Here is a 21,103-nt window from a genome sequence, read left to right as displayed (position 1 = left end):
AGATTCAGATTTTGATGTCGGGGTATGGCAGTAATGAACACTGCTGATGAAGGATGCCCTCTGCTGGTCAGAGACATCGCCTGTCCCGAGCCAAAACAGCATTCCTCAGGTCAGGCACATCTTCAGCGACTGGCTCAGCTATCTTCAGAACAAACTCTGTGACAGCAGAGCTCAAATAGCTCCAAAGCCCCTGCTGTCCACACAACAATATCTGAAGGCCCCATCAAGTTTCAAGCTGTATATGATTTACTGGACAAAGATTAAGGGTAAGGACTTTTGACATATTCCATTCATACCCAGTAAAGTAATTTTTATGGAATTTTACAAGTGTATTAATTTCTATTCAGGTCTAGAAATCACACTGTCAAAAGTCCCGTATATATCTAGCTTTTCCACCACTTTAAGGAATCCTGTTTCATCTGTCAAACATTTCAGCTATTTTATTAATTTTTACTCAGCTAGAGCGAAAGCTGGACGCTTTTGTCAATAATAGGGGATTTCCTGCAAGGTAATTTGTCCTACAGGGTGCTTCTCAAACAGAAGGCTACATATCTCGTCCACCACGTCATCAAACCTCACTGAAGGCCATCTCAGTCGGAAGGATCCTTCGTTTCGTGTCCTTCATTCAGCTGAATTTGAAGGATACATGGGAAGTATCCTCCACAACCTTCAGTCACCCACAATCCTTTGTACCCATTCCATTTCATGATAATAAACAGATGAAAACTGAGTCAGTACTTAGCTGGTCTGAATTTATTATGCATTCTAGTGTTTAATGCTGAGAAGGAGTCTAGCCAACAAGACTCTGAAGGACTGAACTAGGAAGGACGCAGGCTTTCGTTTGAGAAGCACCCATTACTCCTGTAAGTTCTGCTTGTGGACATTCTGCACGAGGGTGCTCTCCGGTGTCGAGTATGAATGAAATGAACATCACATGTTAGAATTTGTCATTTATGGTTTATGGTTATCGTGGTATATTGAGACATCCAAATTTAACACAACAATGATTTTCCATTTTAAAATATCAGGATCATTGTCAATAGTGGTATCTGGCAGCACCCATACATGAGATGTGTTATGGTATGAGAGAGCGGCTCTTACCATCATCGTCACAGTCCTCCGGAGGTTTGTGCTGTTTGTCCTGACACCGAGGGTCCATCCATGAGGTGGTCTTTGTGTTGTGGCTATAAACAACAGCATCGCTGGTTATTTATATTTAAAAAATGAAACTGTAAGCAACACATTTTTGAAGTTTATGTTCTGACTGTGTCAAACCAGTCCTCACTGCAGATATAACACACGTTTAATGTGTTTCTCTTTCTGAAATGTGTGTGAATGATCTTCAACATGATAGTACTATGGTATTGGGTGAAGTGACGTGTGTTGACGTTATGCGGCTCATACTCGATGAAGTACATCTCTCCAGTCTCGGTGTAGGCCAGCTCCCAGTTGTCCGGCAGTGGTCCGAGAGGGTCCTTGTCCGGAGGAAGGCCTGGGGGGTTGGACGGCAGAGACGTGGTCATGTTGTTCAGCACATAGCTGGGGGCATTGTCTCGCACCACGCCATGCACGTCCGGCCGGCTGGAGTCTCCTGTACACAGTAGGGGAGAGGGGAAGAGACTACGAGCTAAGAACTCTGGGTAAAATACAGGAGAAAATGAGAGGAGACACAAGAGAACAGTCACAAACACATGCACACATACCCGAAGAGCTGGAGGAGCTACTCTAAATCCAAATAACACATTTTGGGGAAAACTGCATTAGATTCAATGTTTTTAATTAAACTGTTAATAAAACTAGCAAGCTAGCAGTCCGATACATTAAACACACATACAAATTTTGGGTCAAATTATCCATGTTAATTTGATTTGTTTAGATTAATAATTTCTACTGATCATTTTTACTACTGAACTAAATTCAGACTGATTTAGTACAACTTCTATATTTAATGAAAAAATTCACAGCACACATGAAGATTGGGTAAAATAGTCCATATTGAATATGACTGAACTATTTGACTGTTCCCGCAGGTCCTCAAAAATGTCTTCAATTTAAGGGCACAAATTTAAGGATATAAAAACGTCTTCAGTGTCTTAAACTTTATAAAAAAAAGTTTTGTTTTACATTTGGAGACGGAAAGACAAGAATCGCGATGTGGATTAATGCTTTGATCGAGTAAATACAAAGGCGACATGGGAGTTTGTATGTGAATGAATCTGAAGGGAAACGACTGTCTTTAGAAACGTTTGATGGCATTTTCTTTTAATCGTTTCACCAGTGTTGCTTCCTTTACTGCCATTACTGGTCAAACCATTATATTTCTGACAGCACCTCCTGCTAGCAGAGAATGAAAGTGCATTCTCAATAATACCGCCTGTAGTTTGCTCAGATCAATGCAAATATGGACACAAGTTCTTATGCATCAAACATGTGTCACGGTTGGTAAACCGTGATCTCTGGGTTTTGCATTCTGTGATGAAGTCTGTGTGTTTCGCGTCTGCACTGATTAGCTTGTGGGCGTCCCCGTTAATTGTCATCAGCAGCAGCTGTCACTCATTACTCTCCCTTTATATAATGGCTTGTCTCATGTCTTGTGTTTGTGAAAGCGTTGTTTCATGTCGGTAACTGTTCTTTGCTTTTGTGTTGTTCTGCGTCTGAATGTCCGTGTCTTCCCCCGGAACCTCATCCACTCATCGCAACCATCACAAGCATCACCACTTACCTTCGGCTCGATTTCCCGCAGTTCCTGTGCCATCCTCTCCTGCTGCCAACTCACCACCACCATCTGGATTACTCACCTCCTTCCACCATCTTGGATTATCGTCTTCCCGGCATTGTTTGTATTCTTGTTTGTTTTGTTTTTGTTGTCATTAAACCTTGTTCATACTCCCACTTGTTTCCAACTTGTCCTTCACCCAGTCGTCTCAGAACGCTCTCACCACCATGGAAACAGCGAGCACCACCTCTTTGTCTGACTTTATCCACCAGTGTCAACCGTATGGATCAGCAGCAGGAGAGCATGATAAACATCGGACGCGTGATCCAAGCGCTGGTGGCACAGGTGTCCGAGCTCACCCAGCAGATCCACCAGCTCACCTCTCCCACTGCGCCCATCGCACCGCTGCGCCGCCCGTCCCCCGGGAGATCCCCCAGGATCACTTCCGGTCAGAGCTGCGACTTCCAGCGCCAGAGAATTATTCCGGTGAGCCAACCTTCTGCAGAACTTTTCTTATTAAGTGTTCCATGCACTTTGCCTTGCAGCCCCGCACCTTTGTCACCGAGGAGTCGAAGGTTGCGTTCACCCTGACTCAACCTTCCGGCAAAGCCGCACTATGGGGGACAGCGGTGTGGGAGAACCAACATCCGTGTTGCGCCTCGTTCCACACCCTCTCGGAAGAGATGAGAAGGGTCTTCAATCGAGCCGCGGCCGGCAGGGAAGCCACCCACCAGTTCTCAGACCTACATCAAGGGACATCCTCTGTCACGGATTACTCCATCCAGTTCCGCACCCTGGCGGCCGCATGCCAGTGGAACGAGGCAGTGAAGTGGGATTGATTCCTGCATGGGCTGGCCGACCGTTTTCAGAAGGAGATCTACCTCCTCGAGCTGCCCCCTACACTCAACTGTCTTATCGACCTAGCCCTTCGAGTTGATGCCCAGATAATCATCTGGGTAGACAGACCAGTCCTACACGCCATCCCATCTCTCCGGAAAGGGGCCACTTGAGTCGAGAGAACACAGTCGGTTCCGTCGACGCCCACGAACCCATGCAGGTGGGTAGAGCTCAGCTGTCCCGGAGGGAGAGAGAGCAGCGGAGGTCCCAAGGACTGTGTTTATACTGCGGAGGCTCAGGACATTCCATCTATTCCTGCCCGGTAAAAGAGCCAGCCCGGTAGTAAAAATGAGGCTACTATCAGGTGGGATCTCCGCTGGGAAGTCCTCAACAACATCATCGACTCTCCTTCCGGTGAACCTGCATTGGGAGAATCACACACACACGACTGTCACACCCTTCTGGACTCCGGAGCCAAAGGAAATTTCAGCGACTCACTCTTTGCACGTCACCTGAACATTCCTGTCCTGCCTGTGTCTCTTCCCATCCATGTCACTGCACTCAACGGCCAGGAACTGCCTCACGTCACCCACTATACTGAACCCTTCCCTCTGCTCATTTCAGGCAATCATTGCGAAACCATATCCTTTTTTCTCATGGACTCCCCCATAGCTCCCATTGTCTTAGATCACCCCTGGTTAATGAAACATAATCCACGAGTGGATTGGGGTTCCAGCTCAGTCACATTGTGGAGTGAAAGTTGTCATGAGTCTTGTCTGGTTTCTGCTTGTCCTGTTGTCCCTGTCTCTGTCTTCCAGAAGGAGAACATGGTATTATCAAACGTGCCTGCAGAGTATCTGGACCTGAAGGAGGTGTTCAGTAAGTCCCGTGCTGCTTCTATTGCTCCACATCGTCCCTACGACTGTGCCATAGACTTAGTGGCAGGTAAGTCTCCGCCTAAAGGCAAATTATACTCCCTTTCTATTCCAGAGAGGAGGCCATGGAGAAATACATTTCTGATTCCTTGGCATCTGGGTTCATCCGCCCTTCCTCTTCTCCAGCGGGGGCGGGATTTTGTTTTGCAGGTAAGAAGGATGGTTCTCATCGACCTTGTATTGACTACCGAGAGCTGAACAACATTACGATAAAGAACACCTATCCATTACCACTTATGTCTTCAACTTTTGAGAGGTTACAGGAAGCATCCATATTCACAAAATTGGATTTACGTAATACTTATCATTTGGTCCGCATCAGGAAGGGGGATGAATGGAAAACCACCTTTAATACCCCTAGAGGGCACTTTGAATACTTGGTGATGCCGTTCGGGCTCTCCAACTCGCCAGGGGTTTTCCAAGCACTCGTTAATGACGTGTTGGAGATATGGTAGATCAGTTTATTTATGTTTACCTGGATGACATACTGATTTTTTCTTCATCTCTCCAGGAACATGTTCAACACGTCAGACGAATGCTCCAGAGGTTATTAGAGAATGGGCTTTTTGTCAAGGCGGAGAAATGCGTATTCCATGCACAGTCTGTTCCCTTCCTAGGGTATATCGTCTCGTCCGAGGTAATATGTATGGACCCTGACAAGGTTAAGGCTGTGATAGATTGGCCATCTCCAGATTCCCGTAAGGCCCTACAGCTGTTTCTGGGGTTTGCCAATTTCTATAGGTGTTTTATAAGCAATTTCAGCCAACTAGCCTCACCTCTGACGGCCTTGACCTCTCCCAGTACTCCGTTCAGGTGGTCTGACGCAGCTGAGACTGCATTCACTAACCTCAAAAGCTGCATCGTTTTGGCTCCCATCCTTGTGGCCCCTGACCCCACATGGCAGTTCATGGTGGGGGTCGACGCATCAGAGGTGGGGGTAGGAGCAGTGTTGTCTCAACGTACATCCATGCGCATTTTTTTCCCCATCGTTTATCTCCTGCTGAACGCAATTATGACATTGGTAACAGAGAATTGTTGGCCGTCAAATTAGCTTTAGAGGAGTGGCGTCACTGGTTGGAAGGCTCAGGGGTACCTTTCATTGTTTGGACCGATCATTAGAATTTAGAGTACATTAGAACTGCCAAAAGACTCAATTCCAGGCAGGCTCGGTGGGTACTTTTTTTCAGTCGCTTTAATTTTACTTTATCGTACCGCCCGGGTTCCAAAAATGTCAAACCCGATTCTTTATCACGTCTTTTTGATCCCTCCGCCCGCCCTGTGACTCCCAAATGTATTTTACCTGAGAAAGTAGTGGTGTCAGCACTCGTATGGGAGGTCGAGTCACAGGTCAAGACAGCCTTAGAAGGGGTAACGTTCATGTCCGAAGTCATTCAGTGGGGTCACTGCTCTAATGTTGCTTGTCATCCAGGGATAAGTCGAACTAATGGGTTAGTTAAACAAAGATCTATGGTGGAGTTTGCTCACAATTCGTTACCAGTGTCAGCCACGGGCCTTTCTCCGTTCCAGTGCAGCTTAGGTTACCAGCCACCAGTTTTTCCCAGTCTGGAATCTGAAGTCGCGGTCCCCTCCGTTCACGCGTTTGTCCAGAGGTGCCACCGCACCTGGACCAAAGCCCGCAAGACTCTAAGGCTGATCGCCACCGGTCAAAGCCTCCCGTTTACATCGTGGGTCAAAAAGTGTGGCTTTCTACCAATAACATTCCTCTGCGATCCGTATCTAGCAAGTTAGCTCCCAAATTTATTGGCCCGTTTACTATCACCAAGATCATTAGTCCAGTGACAGTCTGCCTCAAACTACCTCCAGCGTACAGGAGGATACATCCTGCCTTTCATGTTTCCAAAATCAATCTTGTGTTTTATGCACGTATTAATCCGCCTACTCCGGTTCCCCCGCCGCCACGTCTCGTAGATGGGGAACCGACTTATTTGGTTAATCGCATTCTGGACTCGAGACAGAGGGGGCGAGGATTCCAGTACCTGGTGGACTGGGAAGGTTACGGTCCAGAGGAGAGGAGTTGGGTACCTGCTAGGGACATTTTGGATCACTCCCTTATTGATGATTACAATCAGCAGGTAGGCCCTTCTGGGAACTCCAGGAGGTGTTCTTAGAGGGGGGGTACTGTCACGGTTGGTAAACCGTGTTCTCTGGGTTTTGCATTCTGTGATGAAGTCTGTGTGTTTCGCGTCTGCACTGATTAGCTTGTGGTTGTCTCCGTTAATTGTCATCAGCAGCAGCTGTCACTCATTACTCTCCCACTATATAATGGCTTGTCTCACGTCTTGTGTTTGTGAAAGCGTTGTTTCATGTCGGTAACTGTTCTTTGCTTTTGTGTTGTTCTGCGTCTGGATGTCCATGTCTTCCACCGGAACCTCATCCACTCATCGCAACCATCACAAGCATCACCACTTACCTTCGGCTCTATTCCCGTCAGTTCCTGTGCTATCCTCTCCTGCTGCCAACTCACCACCACCATCTAGATTACTCACCTCCTTCCACCATCTTGGATTATCGTCTTCCCAGCATTGTTTGTATTCTTGTTTGTTTTGTTTTTGTTGTCATTAAACCTTGTTCATACTCCCACTTGTTCATACTCGCACTTGGAAGCTAATGTGCCCTCTAACAATCTAGACAATTAAGATATATATTGATATATTTTAAATTAATATAATAATTTACATTACTCATCCCTTTTATTAAAAATGGCTTAAAAGCTGAAATGTGATGTTTATCATATTTTTTTACTTGTATCTGAACTGTAAATCATGTAAATTTATGGATTAATTTGTTACCACAGACATTGCCCTACACTCATGTGGTGTTAATTTTATAGAAGGTCGGGCAAAGGGTGACAAAAAGCCTTTGATTGTTAAAACTCCTGCAGATACCCTGTTAATAGTGAAATAAAATTCCTTCCTTAATATTTGTGTTTTGAAAATGTTTTTGAATGATTTTTAACTCCTATCCAATCTTCTTTTTCTTTTTTGGGGGGTGGGGCGTGGGGGTTATTATTTATTTATTTGGGCTAGTTAAATTTAGTTTTAGCTATCAAAATCTGAATAGTTCCTGTCTGAAGAGCTACCAGGGATTTGTAAATCTGGCAAGCCCTGACATTAATAATCAGCTGATCTTCATCTGTTGTGCTGCTCGCAGTGCATTCAGTGCATTCACCCACAGTCTGAGCCTCGGTCTCACGCCCAACACTTTCAGAAGGCCGGATCATACTGCTCTGGTCTGCTATCCAGGACTGCAGCGAGTCGAAAGCTGAGCTGAATGCTAATATCCAGCTAGCGGGACACATTCAGAGTCTTTAAAGACCAAAAAACTCTCAGATAACCTTGAACCAGCGGAGACCCCTCATAAAATTAAGCTTCCCTAAACCAGCCTTACCGTACAGTATTTAGAAACTGCTGTCACACTGTCAGACAAAATTTTGCCATTCCGTTTAATTTATTTTCACAGGTCTGTAGAGGATCTGAGTGGGTTTGGACAGTCATCATCACAGTTTTACAGAAATCCTCAAATACTGTTCACATGTTGGGGTCAGGGCACTTCAAAACATACCTACATTTTCTCAGAAGCAAATGAAGGCTAATAACTTGCAGTAGTTTATAGTGTCTACTGTAGATCAGTGATCTGCTCTGAATCCATGCAGTTTTTAATCTCTCCTTCACGTGAACGAACAAATACAATTCAGATTTTAAACAAGCAAACAGAAAAAGATGTGAAAGAGCCCACTTCAGCTTCCAAGAGCAGTGTTCTGTGTGCACAGGGCACATGCAGAGAGATGCGTCTTAAAGTGTTTGAACACTGAAATGTGCCTCTTATTGCTCTTGTAACAACAAATACATTCAAAATGATGTCAAAACACCCGTCTTGGAGAGTATCCTCAATTTTTTTTTAATAATTTTTCATAATTTTCATTTATGTCTGAAGTAAAAGTAAACAGTGGAAAAACCACTCACTGCTCTTGTAGTTTTAACAATAATTAATCCACAGTCAAACTTAAATATATTCAGACACCAGATGTAATATTAAAAAAATAAAAAAATGACTAGAGGGTGCAGGGCACTATGGTTTACTTATGTGAGTACAGCTAAATAAAATAAACTGACATATTATACCCCCCAAAAAATCTTTATACAGTGGACTACCATTAAAAAAATAATAATAAAATAAAAGGGACCAAATTTTGACCTGACCATGTTTAGTATTTTTTCTTTAATTGTTAATGCAACCTTTTACACCACAGACTAAACAAAATAAGCATCGCTTGATAATTGGTCAACAAAATATTTGACAGTTATAAATATTGTCATAACAGTTGTCTAAATTTTTGGTTAATTGTAATTCATTTCATACAATTCTAAGTTATCTGACATTATTAAGATTAATTTATTCTGACAGTTTAACTTTGAGTTCTTGTCATATTGTATCACTATCACCAAATAAACTGTGATAATGTGAGAAATGTTAACGGTATCAGAATACATTTTGGTTTGACTGTATATATATATATATATATATATATATATATATATATATATATATATATATAATATATAATATATATATATATATATATATATATATATATATATATATATATATATATTATTTATCCTTTATTTAACCAGGTAAAATCAGTTGAGAACAAGTTCTCATTTACAACTGCGACCTGGCCAAGATAAGGCAGAAACAGTGTGACAACACAGAGTTACACATAGAAATAAATAAAGTATCCAATCAACAAACCAATCCCTATACAACATACAAACGTAATACAAAGAACAATATAATGATGTAGCCTACACATATACACTAAGGAAACCTTAAGAGCTTAAAGCGGAAAATAAAATATAAAAAATCTATAATGCGCCATAACAGGGCTGCTAACAAGAGCAGGAATCAGTAAATCATTTTGAAATCTGATGCTTAAAGTTACCAAGGGAGATCGGTACTTCTATTTTTAAAGATTTTTGCAATTCATTCCAGTCGTTGGCAGCAGAGAACTGGAAAGAAAGGCGGCCAAAAGAGGACTTGACTTTGGGAATGACCAAAGAAATATACCTTTCTAGCACACGTATTACGAATTGAAGTTGCTACCATAACCAGTGAGTTGAGATATGGAGGGGATAAGCCTAATAAAGACTTATAGATGACCAGGAGCCAGTGAATTCGGCAACGAGTATGTAGTGAGGGCCAGCCAATAAGGGAATAAAGATTGCAATGATGAGTAGTGTATGGTGCTTTAGTGACAAAACAGATAGCACTGTGATAAATTACATCCAGTTTACTTAGTAGAGTTTTAGAGGCTATTTTGTATACAACATCACCAAAATCAAGGATCGGTAAGATGGTAAGCTTTACAAGGGCATATTTGGCGGCATAAGTAAAAGAGGCTTTGTTACGATATAAGAAACCGATTCTAGATTTAATTTTCGATTGTAAATAATTAATATGAATCTGAAAATTAAGTTTATTGTCTAACCAGACACCTAAATATTTATAGGAGTCCACTTTTTCTAATTCGGTCCCGTCAAGAGTAGTAAGGATAATCGGATGAACAGCTATGGGCAGTGTACGATTAAAAAGCATGCATTTAGTCTTATTAGCATTTAAAAGCAGTTGAAGGTCAAGAAAGGCATGTTGTATGGCATTAAAACTAAGTCTAAAGAGGGTCCCGATGTATATAAAATGGTATCGTCTGCATATAAATGGATTAACGAATCACCAGCAGCACTAGCAACCTCATTGATATATATAGAAAAAAGGGTTGGCCCCAGAATTGAACCCTGAGGCACCCCCATTGAGACTGCCACAGGACTGGACAACATGTCCTTTGATCTTACACACTGAACTCTGTCTAAAAAATAATCTGAGAACCAAGCAATGCATTCTCTTGAGAAACCAAGGTTATTAAGTCTGTCAATAAGAACACAATGATTGACCGAGTCAAAAGCCTTGGCAAGATCAATAAAGACGGCTGCACAATAATGTTTACTATCGATAGAGGTTATGACATCATTAAGTACCTTTAGTGTGGCAGAAGTGCATCCATGACCAGCTCTGAAACCAGATTGCGCGGCTGAGAATAAATGGTGGAACTCAAAATATTTTATAATCTGTTTATTAATTAGGCTTTCGAAAATGTTCGCAGAACATGGCAGAATAGATATAGGTCTGTATAGGTCAATTTAGGTCTAAAGTGCCTCCCCCTATAAAGAGGGGGATGACTGCGGCAGCTTTCCAATCTTTGGGAATCTCACATGATACCAACGAGAGATTAAATATGGTGCTAATAGAACTTCAAATGCTGCGGGAAACTGGGCGGAGATGTTTTTTCTCTCCATAGACTTTACAGTGTCCCAGAACTTTTTAGAGTTAATACTACAAGATGAAAATTTCTGTTTAAAAAAACAGGCCTTAGCTTTTCTAACTGACTGTGTGTATTTGTTCCTGATTTCACGAAAAAGTTGCATATCTCGGGGACTTTTTGATGCTAATGCAATGTGCCACAAGATGTTTTTTTGTTGATTTAGAGCAGTCAAGTCTGGGGTAAACCAAGGACTATACCTATTTTTGGTTCCCAGTTTTTTAAAAGGAGCATGCCTATTTAATATAGTTAAAAAAGTATTTTTAAAAAGAAACCAGGCATCATCTCCTGATGGAATGAGTTCGATACCATTCCAAGGTACCCGAGACAGATCGAATAAAAAAGCCTGTTCACAGAAGTGTTTTAAAGAACGTTTGACAGTAATGAGGGGTGATTGTTTGACCACAAACCCATTACGAACACAGGCAATTATGCAGTGATCGCTCAGATCCTGGTTAAAAACAGAGGAGGTATAATTGGAGGGCATATTAGTCAGAATGATATCTATGATAGTACCCGCATTTACTGATTTAGGATTGTATCTAGTGGGTTCATTGATGATTTGTGTAAGATTGAGAGCGTCTATCCTAGATTGAAGAGCAGCCGGGGTATAGTGAGTCGTGGGTTCAATGACGGTAAAAATAAATGTTGGGTAATAAAAAGAGAGATTACATCTCTGGAAACACCAGTTAATCTTGATGAAGTCTCCACATATGTAGGGGGTATAACAAATGGACAATTAAAGATTTGTTGAGAGGGGCTGTGGACTCTACATTGAATAAAAACAGTGATAGCTAGCCTAAACAATAGCATACCAGACATGTTGAGACAGATAAACAAAGTAGGGCCTTGCAGGGCCTAGCAAATAAACAAACAGACCTGCAAGCATCAATAGTGAAGCTGAGAAATTAGCGTCCAATAAGCAGCAAAAAAGCAACAGTTTGATGGGCAATGCAGTAGAAGATTGCGAGGCAGAGCGTCTAGCAGCCAAAGGCTGACAGGCATCAGCTTTAACACCACGCACGCCGCCAAATCAGTCACCACAGGTTTGCAGAGCTCCGCGCCGACAACAGAAAGGTCCAGGCAGGCCAAGAAGGCAAAGCCGCTAAGACCCGAGCCAACCAGGCCGAGCACAACAGACAAGCTCCAACGACCATGCCCACAGACCAACCGGGATGGTGCGGCGACAGCAGAGGGTCCAGGCAGGCCAACGTAAGTAGAGCTGCTATGGCCAGGGCTACCGGGCCGGGGATAACAGACCAGACTTCAAGACCATGCCAGCAGATCAACGGTAATGGGTCAGCAGGGCTCCGCGCCAACAACAGAAGGTCCAGGCAAAGCAACAAGACGAAAACTGCGATGATATTAGTAAATCCACAGATGCAGATGAAAAGCACAATCTGACATGTGCTGATTTGGTAGCGGTGAAAAACGCTAGTAAAATCAAACAAAGACCAGTAACTAGTTTGCAAACTAGCCAGCAGGCAATTAAAAATAAAATATATATGAAAAGACAAACTAATTCAAACTTTAAAAACTCTTCACACAAAAACATGTCAGCACTGTTGCGCCATCTTGGATCACTGATCACCAAATGACAAAGTTTGTTTACAGTGAATACTATGCAGTGCTATTTTACCTTTACTTATCCGGTTTCTGTACCTGGACACCTACAACCCTGAAAAAACTTAAACATTGTGTAAACAGCACAAATAATGAAATAGGATTAACATAAAAATTAAACAATTTCAAACAGGGCCCACTGGTTCAACCTTCACCGGGCCCCGCAAACACCAGCTATGGCCCTGTTTCAGACTTAACATTTCCAGTTGGCTCCTTTGGCATATTTTGTAGATATCCCACAAGCCCCTGCACAAGTGTGTGTCCCTCAGCTTCTACAGATGGAAGTGGCTCTGAAATGTTTTCTGAAGTCTTTTACTGAAATCATCAATGTCATTTGTGTTCTACCTTCTTAAAAACCATCAAGTTAATCAAAATTGTGTGATATTGTGAATGCACTGAATATATGCACACTGCCGCTCAAAAGTTTGGGATCAGTATGATTCTTATGTTTATTTTTTATATTATTTTCAAAGTGAGGAGCATAAAAATCCTAAAAAATAATACTGATCGTCGTGTATATCACACAGCTAAAACAGAGTTCAATTTACACACATCAAATTTTGTTAACCCTTACCCTAAAATATGCAATATGTAGTAACATTCGAAATATTTAATCCAGTAACAAACTTAAACTCTAGTAAAAATGTTCTCACACACACATAAATATGCCTGCTTGATCTCAGCTTGTGATCTGATCATTCACACACACTCACACAAAGATAATGAGAGCCCCATCAGAATTCGGACAGACACACACCTGTAAACGTGTTGTTCATTTCTGCATCCTCCTGCAGCGCTGTACACTCTACTCCTGCATGCTGCATACGATCGCAGCACTTCTGGGAACCAGTGCAATTGTCTCGCAAAGCATCATGGGAAATCACTGTCCTTCTGAGAGGCTGGATGGGTGGCTTGGGGGTCCCATAATAGTTACCTAGGCAACCAGGAACCCATTAACATGCTTGAAAAGAAAGAGGGACAGAAAGCATGACAGAGAAAGAGAGAGAGAGACACACACACACACACACACACTCAGCTCAATCCACGTGTGAGTTTACTCTAACACTGACGCTAGAGTTTGGTGGAAGTTTAATGCATTTTTCAGAGACTATAACATACTGTCTAACAGTGTTAGACAAACTTTCACACAGGACCGGAAGCAGCTTGAAGATAATACTGAATTCATAGTTCTGTCAGTATTTTTGGGCAGGTGCTACATTGTTCTCACGGCAGCCCTTATGTGAGCTGTTTACAGTGTCTGACGTACCGTCATATGTTCCTATCTCTAGCAGTCCTCCGCTCTGCTCCAGCTTCAGGAAATCCTCCACGGACAGGAAGTTGTAGTCCACACCATGAAGCTCCCCGTCACGAGGAGGACGGGTCGTACCTGCATGAGAAACACGTAGAGGGTCAAATCTCCTAACAGCTGTCAGGGAACAGCATTTAAGAGATGTGACAGCATGCAAAGAGAGCTTCCACAGCTAGACATGTCTGAGTTCATGTTCCTACACAAAGGATGCTTCAGGCCTAACGTCCTTTTGCCGTTTATAACATTTGCCTTCTCACCAGCCTAACACAGGCATACAGACTGATCAGATGTGACTCAGCTATCAGGAAACTCAAGACACATCATGCTGATTAATCACGATCTGTGCAGAGAACAGAGTCATAACACACCAAGCGCACATGCATCACTCTTACTCATATAAGCCAAAGTCATCAAGGTTTCATGAAATCCATTAGTACTGTGAGAAAAGTTCAAGGCTCCATGAAGAATGTACGTGTTATCTTTTACACTACCAAGAGGTTTTAAATTCAGCAGTTGTCACACAAATTACATTTTCTCTCATACGTGATACAGTTATGGCAGTAAATCACTTTCACATATGCTTGACCACTACAGTTAAAAGTCACATCTTTCAAAAGGCCATCTTGTTCTATTAATATTTGTTCTGAATTTCCCTAATTAATCAAACCTCAGCGTCTTAACTCAGCACTGTCTAATTATGTATGTGACTAAACCAAAAACCTGCATTTTCATGGACTACTAAAAACAACAATCTCAACAAACATGTTACTTATTAAATCAGTGTTTTGAAGATATAAAATGTCACTGGAGGGATCTGGACCCAGAGCTCTAACCACTACTGTGCTGAAAATAAGTCCTTTTGAATTAACATATAAAGTGTGATTGCATCAATTGATAATTGCTATTAATAATGTTCATCCTCTGGTTGACTACGTCTTGTATTAATTTTTCTGAAAAATCCTGTCATACGTGCACTAACTGAAAGTCAACACTTATAAGCAACTACTAAATATTGTAGAAAGAAAACATTTCTGTAAAGTTGCTTTGCAATGATTTGTATCGTAAAAAGGGCTATACAAATAAACTTTAATTGAACTGAACTGAATAAAAAATTTATAAAAGTATCCAATGCAGGACTGAAGAAAAGTGTGATGAGTGTGGTGGGGCCGAGGGCCGTGGGAACAGGAGCGAGGCCGGTGGAGTGATTGGAAATCAGCGACACCTGCGACACTCACCGGTCTCGAGTCCCACGGAGGAGATGGAAGGATATAAAACTGGAGCGATGACCGTGAAGGACGAGAGAGGACTGGGCCTGGGTTTTAGTTGTGTTTGGTTGAGGGGCTGATGTGCTGTTTTGTGTTTATTTTGTAATTAAAATCTTATTTAATTGTCCGCTGGTTCCCGCCTCCTTCCAAACACAAAATATAGTCCAGGTCTGATCCTCTCTCACTCTTCACTGTCGTAGCTCCTCTTTTATCCTTCTGATCTCATCCGTGGGACTCGAGACCGGTGAGTGGAGCAGGTGTCACTCATTTCCAAATCACTCCACCGGCCGCGCTCCGTTCCCACGGCTCTTGGACCTGCTTCTGTGTGGCGGAGAACTGTTGGGTGAAGCTCTCCACCACGTCGCCGAAGAGGTGCTTGTCGGACTCCCTCATATCTGCCAGGGTAAGCCAAAGGTGGCGTTCCTGGACCACTAAGGCAGACATTGTCTCATTCATGAACTGCACAGTGACTTTCGTTGCCTGTAGGGCAAGGTCCGTCGCAGTGCGCAGTTCCTGCATCAAACCCGAGTCAGAACTACCCTCGTGCAGCTGCTTTAATGCCTTGGCCTGGTAGACCTGTAGGAGGGCAGAGAAGGCCTGTCCAGCAGCCCCGTAAGCCTTGGCCATCAGTGCGGACAAGAGCTTACAGGTCCTGGACGGGAGGCGTGGATTACCCCGCCAGGCAGCTGTGCTTTGTGGACAAAGCTGCATCGCAATAGCATGCTCAGCTGTGGGGATCTCCACATACCCCTTAGCTGCACTGCTGTGGCTGCCGGTGGGTGCTGAAGATCGGCGTGCGGCAACCCCAAGAACCAATCATCCAGCCTCGAATGTTCAGGAGATGGAGGTGCCGTCCGTGGCAACCCGACGCTCTCGGCGGCCCGGGCAAGCATAGCAGTCAACTCTAGATCTGACTCGGGCAACACCACTCTCCCAGAATCTTCATCTCCAGAGCCTAGCTCGTCCCCCGATACAGTGATCGACATCAGGTCATCTGCTGGTGGGCCGGATGAAGTGCTGAGCTGGAAGACTCGCTTGGCGGGGAAGCCCTCACTGTAATCTTCAAATCACCCTGGCCATGAGCCGAAGTAGCCCTCCTCTTGAAGCAGGAACTAGAACGGGGCATGGGGAGGGGGACTCCTCCTCGTTTGATATAGAGGAGCCTTGAACGTAACATCGCGATGGTCATATTCCAACAAGGAGAACATGACTCATCCACGAATGCTGACTCAGCTCGCTCAAGATGCAGCGATCGTGACCATCAGATGGAGCCAGGAAGCAACCACATCCAGAAACATTCAGCTCTGGATCTGACTCGGGCAACAACACTCCCCCAGAAGGAGACAATGCAGCGGGATGAAGTCCTGGGTCCCGCCCTGTCCGAGGCACCAGCACACGTGATCACCAGGGCAAGGCTGATCCACATGAGAATGGGAAGCTGCAGCACGCTGAGAAAAAGCAGCACTGGCAACCCCCACTGACGCGCCATAATCACAACACTTGTCAAAAAACTGTCTTGACCACACTCTGCTCAGGAAGCTGAAGCCTCGGCTCAGAAGCGAAAAGCTGAATGTGCGACTTCATGCAATCTCCTTTTATACCAGCGATGCAAACTCACACGGCAATATTCATTGGCTTGTTTTGTTAACACTCGAAGGTGATTCGTCTCTCTAGTGAAATCCCTAATTTCATCAGTCACTGACGTAACGTTGAACATGACCGACTGAAAGGGAACAACATTTTGAAGAATAGCAAATTTTTCTAGGATTTAAAACCAGGGCAAATATCAAATGAGTTAGAGGGCAGAAAGATAGGTTGAGCATATCCAGTGTGGTGCCTGAGCATATAAACAGTGCTGATATCTGAAACCTGCGTCTGCCTGCTGTCACTGCAGAGCATCGTCTGTCCAAACACATCCCAACATCTGCTGCTCTTAACCCTGTCATGTCTGTGTGTGTGTGTGTGTGTGTGTGTGTGTGTGTGTTTGGGGCATGGGTGGGTGAGTGTGTGTGTTATATATACAAACATATATATATATTAACTCAACAGTTTCAAGATGTTGCACTCATTAAAACTGACTGGTTAGGGTTTTGTTTTTTACATTTTTGAAAGATTAGAGACTGGAATTAGTCAGGAGGTGATTCAAGGACAAACTATTGGGAACCAACTACTTTAAAGTATAACACATTTAATACTTACATATTACAAACATTGACAAGTGGAGAGAGAGCAGAGGTGGTGTGTGGAAATAAAGGTGTTCAAGTGAGGGAACAGTTCACAAATCCAGCAGATCCAGTTAACAAAGTACTTTCAAATTGGAAACTGAAGAAACAGTGTTATTTAAGGAGAATCTCTCCATGAGTGGAAACAGACCAAGCAAGCACACACACACACACACACACATACACTGTTCATGTCACTGAGGGAACAAGGCAAACTCACGCAGAGCCACGAGCTGAAGAGAAGATCGCTGTTTGTTAATTATTTACAGTATTCACACAGATCTAAACACTATTAAGAAACACCAACAAAACAGACCAAAAACAGACATGATCACATCTGAACACGTCACATATTAACAATCAAAAACAATTAACTTTGCATGTACATGCAGTAAGTTGCAAAGTTACTGATAGTTAGTAGAATGCTTAAAGTGTTTACTTTAACCTGCAGTGGTTCCCAACCTTTCATTTTCCTTTCATATGATACATCCGAGTTAAGAGACATAAATGACATGCTTTGAGAATCCCAGTGGTCTGTGTGGGCTGGACATTACAGTCCTGCTGCTGCCTGCTCCTGCTAAACATGTGCGTCTGCAGGTACAGGATTCTCAATCCGCACAGAAGAGTTCACTTCCATGCCGCTCTGAGCACCTAGTTTGTTCTGTGATTTGGTTTGAAGCAGTTATTTTATAAAGTAGTATGAATTATACAACTTGTCACAGCATCATTTTTTTACTCTAACACAGTGGAGACTGAGGCTACGTTCATACGTCAGTATTTGGGATAGAGTCAAGCTGTATTCCTTAACAGTTACCATAGCGACAGTGACCAAATTAATATAAAAGATGGATTAACTGACCCTAACATCCAACACATAAAACATTAATTTAATGTATCTTTTAATTATTGAAAATTAACTTAACTTTTTGGTAAACAAAGGGGATTTACTATTAAAAATAAAACATGGAAGAAATGTTGTGTGATTAAACCTTAAAAAATAATAATGTTTGATTTTATTTTTATTTTTGGTAGTAGGCTATTCTGCTGAACAATAGTCTTTAACATGACTTTTATTTTGACGGGTTGACGTACCTTTACAGTTCTGTGTATGTGATGTGACGCTAGTTTTCCTCAAATCCAACGGTCAGATGTTTAAGTGCCTGTCAGAGCAGTTCTGGGGTTTTGTTCTCGTGTTCTCCTCTTATTTAGTGAGACAGCAGATGCTGAAATCACCGGAGCGCAGACGTGTCAAGTAAGGAAGTACAAATACTTAGTTACTGTACTTAAGTAGAAATTTGGGGTATCTATACTTTACTTGAGCAATTATTTTTCAGACGACTTTTTACTTCTAATTCTTACATTTTCAAGCAAGTATCTGTACTTTCTACTCCTTACATTTTAAAAATAGCTTCGTTATTGCTATTTCATTTCGGCTTGTTTTCATTCCGCCTTGTCACCATTCAAAAAAAAAAAAAAAACTATCCAGATAAATCGCGCTATCCGGATGGAGTGAATTTGATTGTGGTTGGATGGCAAGTATAAACAGATACCATTCCAACACCCTATTGGTTTACGCGATCCATCGCACCTGCACGTGACACAAATCACATCACAGTCCAGCCAGGACATAGACAGTTTTGGGTTCGTTTATCAAAAATTATATTTCTTAAAAGTAGGGTTGGGTATTGAACCGGTATCCGATCGCCTCAGAGTCAGTCGGCTTAAATTTCATATGAAACCGGCGTCAGACCGGTCTCTTCTCCGTCTTTCATCGCGCTCTTCAATCCGCAGACCGCGGCGGAGCAGCGCGAGCTCAAACAGAGACAGAGGACACAAGGTGTGTGTTTACCGATAGATTGTTAGAATCTGTATCTGTATCATAAATACAGTTTACAAAAGTCACTAAGAAGCTGTCGCTTTCTCATCTACTGTAAAGTTTTCGCTTGTCACAGCCGTTTCCTCCAGCGAAAATCTAGCCCTTAACACATATGAACGAACACATAAGACTACTTTAATTACACTTATTTAAATATACTTATTGTACTAAATATACTTGTTAATTTAACCATAAGTACTTTATACATACACCAGCTAATGTGCAAAAGTCTTAGGTACGTTAGTATTTTCACTTAAAAGAATGGTGTTCGGACAGTTATTTATATATTTTGCTGTAGAGTGTCAGTAGAAAATATCAGTTTACATTTCCAAACAATCATTTTGCCGTTGTCAAACTGCTTGTGCATACAAAATCGCACTAGATTATTATTACAATTAATGGCAAACTGATATTTCCTAGGGACACACTACAGCAAAAGATATAAATAACTGGCTTAAAACCCTTTTTTGGGGTGAAAATACTAATGTGCATAAGACTTTTGCACAGTACTGTATTTTACAAATGAAATTGTTGCTACTTTATAAAGAATGAGCATACAGTCATTCACAGAACTGATTTAAGACAGTGACAGACAGCACTCATATTAACTAAATATCAGAGTGAGTGACAGAGATACAGTAGAAACATTATGTGTGGTTTTGTATTAAATAATGACCCAGATTGTGAAATACATTTATTAGCCTTAGATTAAGGGAAGCACAACTTGGGAAATGAGAGCATCCAAGGTGAAAGGTATGGATTTATTTAAAATATTTGTACTGTTCTTTAAAGTTATCCATAGTTTTTTTTTTTTTAGGTTCTTTTTTTTAAAGTATCGGTTCAGGCACCGTTTAGGCGCCTGTACTGTTTTAAAAGTATCGAAAAGGCACTGGACCCTATTTAAAAGTTATTATTTCTCACTGGCTCATTTACCAAATGGGTGCTTTCTCTTCGTCCTCCACAAATAAAGCTTGTGATAAATGTTGTGATATCTAGGCTATACCAACTTTGTAACTTAACATAGCAGACGTATGTACCGAATACAGGAAGCTATCAATCAAGAAGGTATCAGGATTATGAGTTAATTTTCATTTTTAGTTTTTGAATAATCACGTGGATTAATCATTCATTTTGACAGCACTATAATGTTTATTGTAAATAGACAACCATACAAGTGTAATTGTCACTAAGCCTGCACTGATGTTCTTGTCCATTGCCCTCACAGATTCCTGCAGCTAAGCTTGGATGTACATTTACATTCCATTAAAGGTTATTGATGACAAGCCTCTGAAGTTTGACTTTTTGCACCATAACAATAGTTATTGGCAACTAGTCATCATATCTCTAGTCCTTTAACGTATTTGCATTGTACTAAAATGCGTTCATTTTCAATGGGCATATATGCGGCTGAAACAGGTAGCCTAGTGCATCCCAAATTTGTCAATATGAACATTTTAATATAACATTATAGTCATTATGGCCTTTGGAAATTATTTTTTTTTTTTTTGAGGCGGTGGGGTAGTGTACAATAGGCCCCTGTGGCGCGGCCCAAGCTTTTGTTCTTAATGCCATTTTTTTCCCTTACATTACTTTTACTTTTATACTTTAAGTAGTTTTTTTAAACCAGTACTTTTACACTTTTACTTGAGTAAAAAGCTTGAGTTGATACTTCAACTTCTACAAAAGTCTTTTTAAGCCCTGGTATCTATACTTCTACTTGAGTAAGGAATGCCAGTACTTTTGACACCACTGCCGGAGCGTCACGTGCGCTTCGGTGTGTGTTAATAAAGGAAGACGTGCTTCTGCTCCATTCATTAACAGAGACACGCAGAACATGCAGGATTTATATTTAAATAGACTGTTCCGGCTTAATATTTACAGATATTAGTCCATATCATGATTTGAAGCAAGTGCAATGAACTATTA

General features: G+C 42.0%; 1 protein-coding gene across 11 annotated transcripts in view; it reads right to left on the bottom strand.

Moving 5' to 3' along the window:
• The window catches only part of LOC128019171 (membrane-associated guanylate kinase, WW and PDZ domain-containing protein 1), a 137,681-nt gene that overhangs the window by 62,511 nt on the left and 54,067 nt on the right, over nt 1-21,103 (bottom strand). For all 11 annotated transcript variants that reach the window (XM_052605236.1, XM_052605238.1, XM_052605231.1 and 8 more), the window contains exons 3-6: nt 13,773-13,892; nt 13,263-13,439; nt 1,405-1,591; nt 1,102-1,184 (exon numbers count right to left, since the gene is read on the bottom strand). In XM_052605236.1, the coding sequence (XP_052461196.1) occupies nt 1,102-1,184; nt 1,405-1,591; nt 13,263-13,439; nt 13,773-13,892 (567 nt within the window). The remainder of the gene's footprint in view (nt 1-1,101; nt 1,185-1,404; nt 1,592-13,262; nt 13,440-13,772; nt 13,893-21,103) is intronic.

The sequence above is a fragment of the Carassius gibelio genome, chromosome A8 (assembly GCF_023724105.1).
Source record: "Carassius gibelio isolate Cgi1373 ecotype wild population from Czech Republic chromosome A8, carGib1.2-hapl.c, whole genome shotgun sequence".
Lineage (NCBI taxonomy): Eukaryota > Metazoa > Chordata > Actinopteri > Cypriniformes > Cyprinidae > Carassius > Carassius gibelio.
The sequence above is the reverse complement of the archived record's forward strand: the minus strand, read 5'-3'. Positions and strand labels throughout refer to the sequence as shown.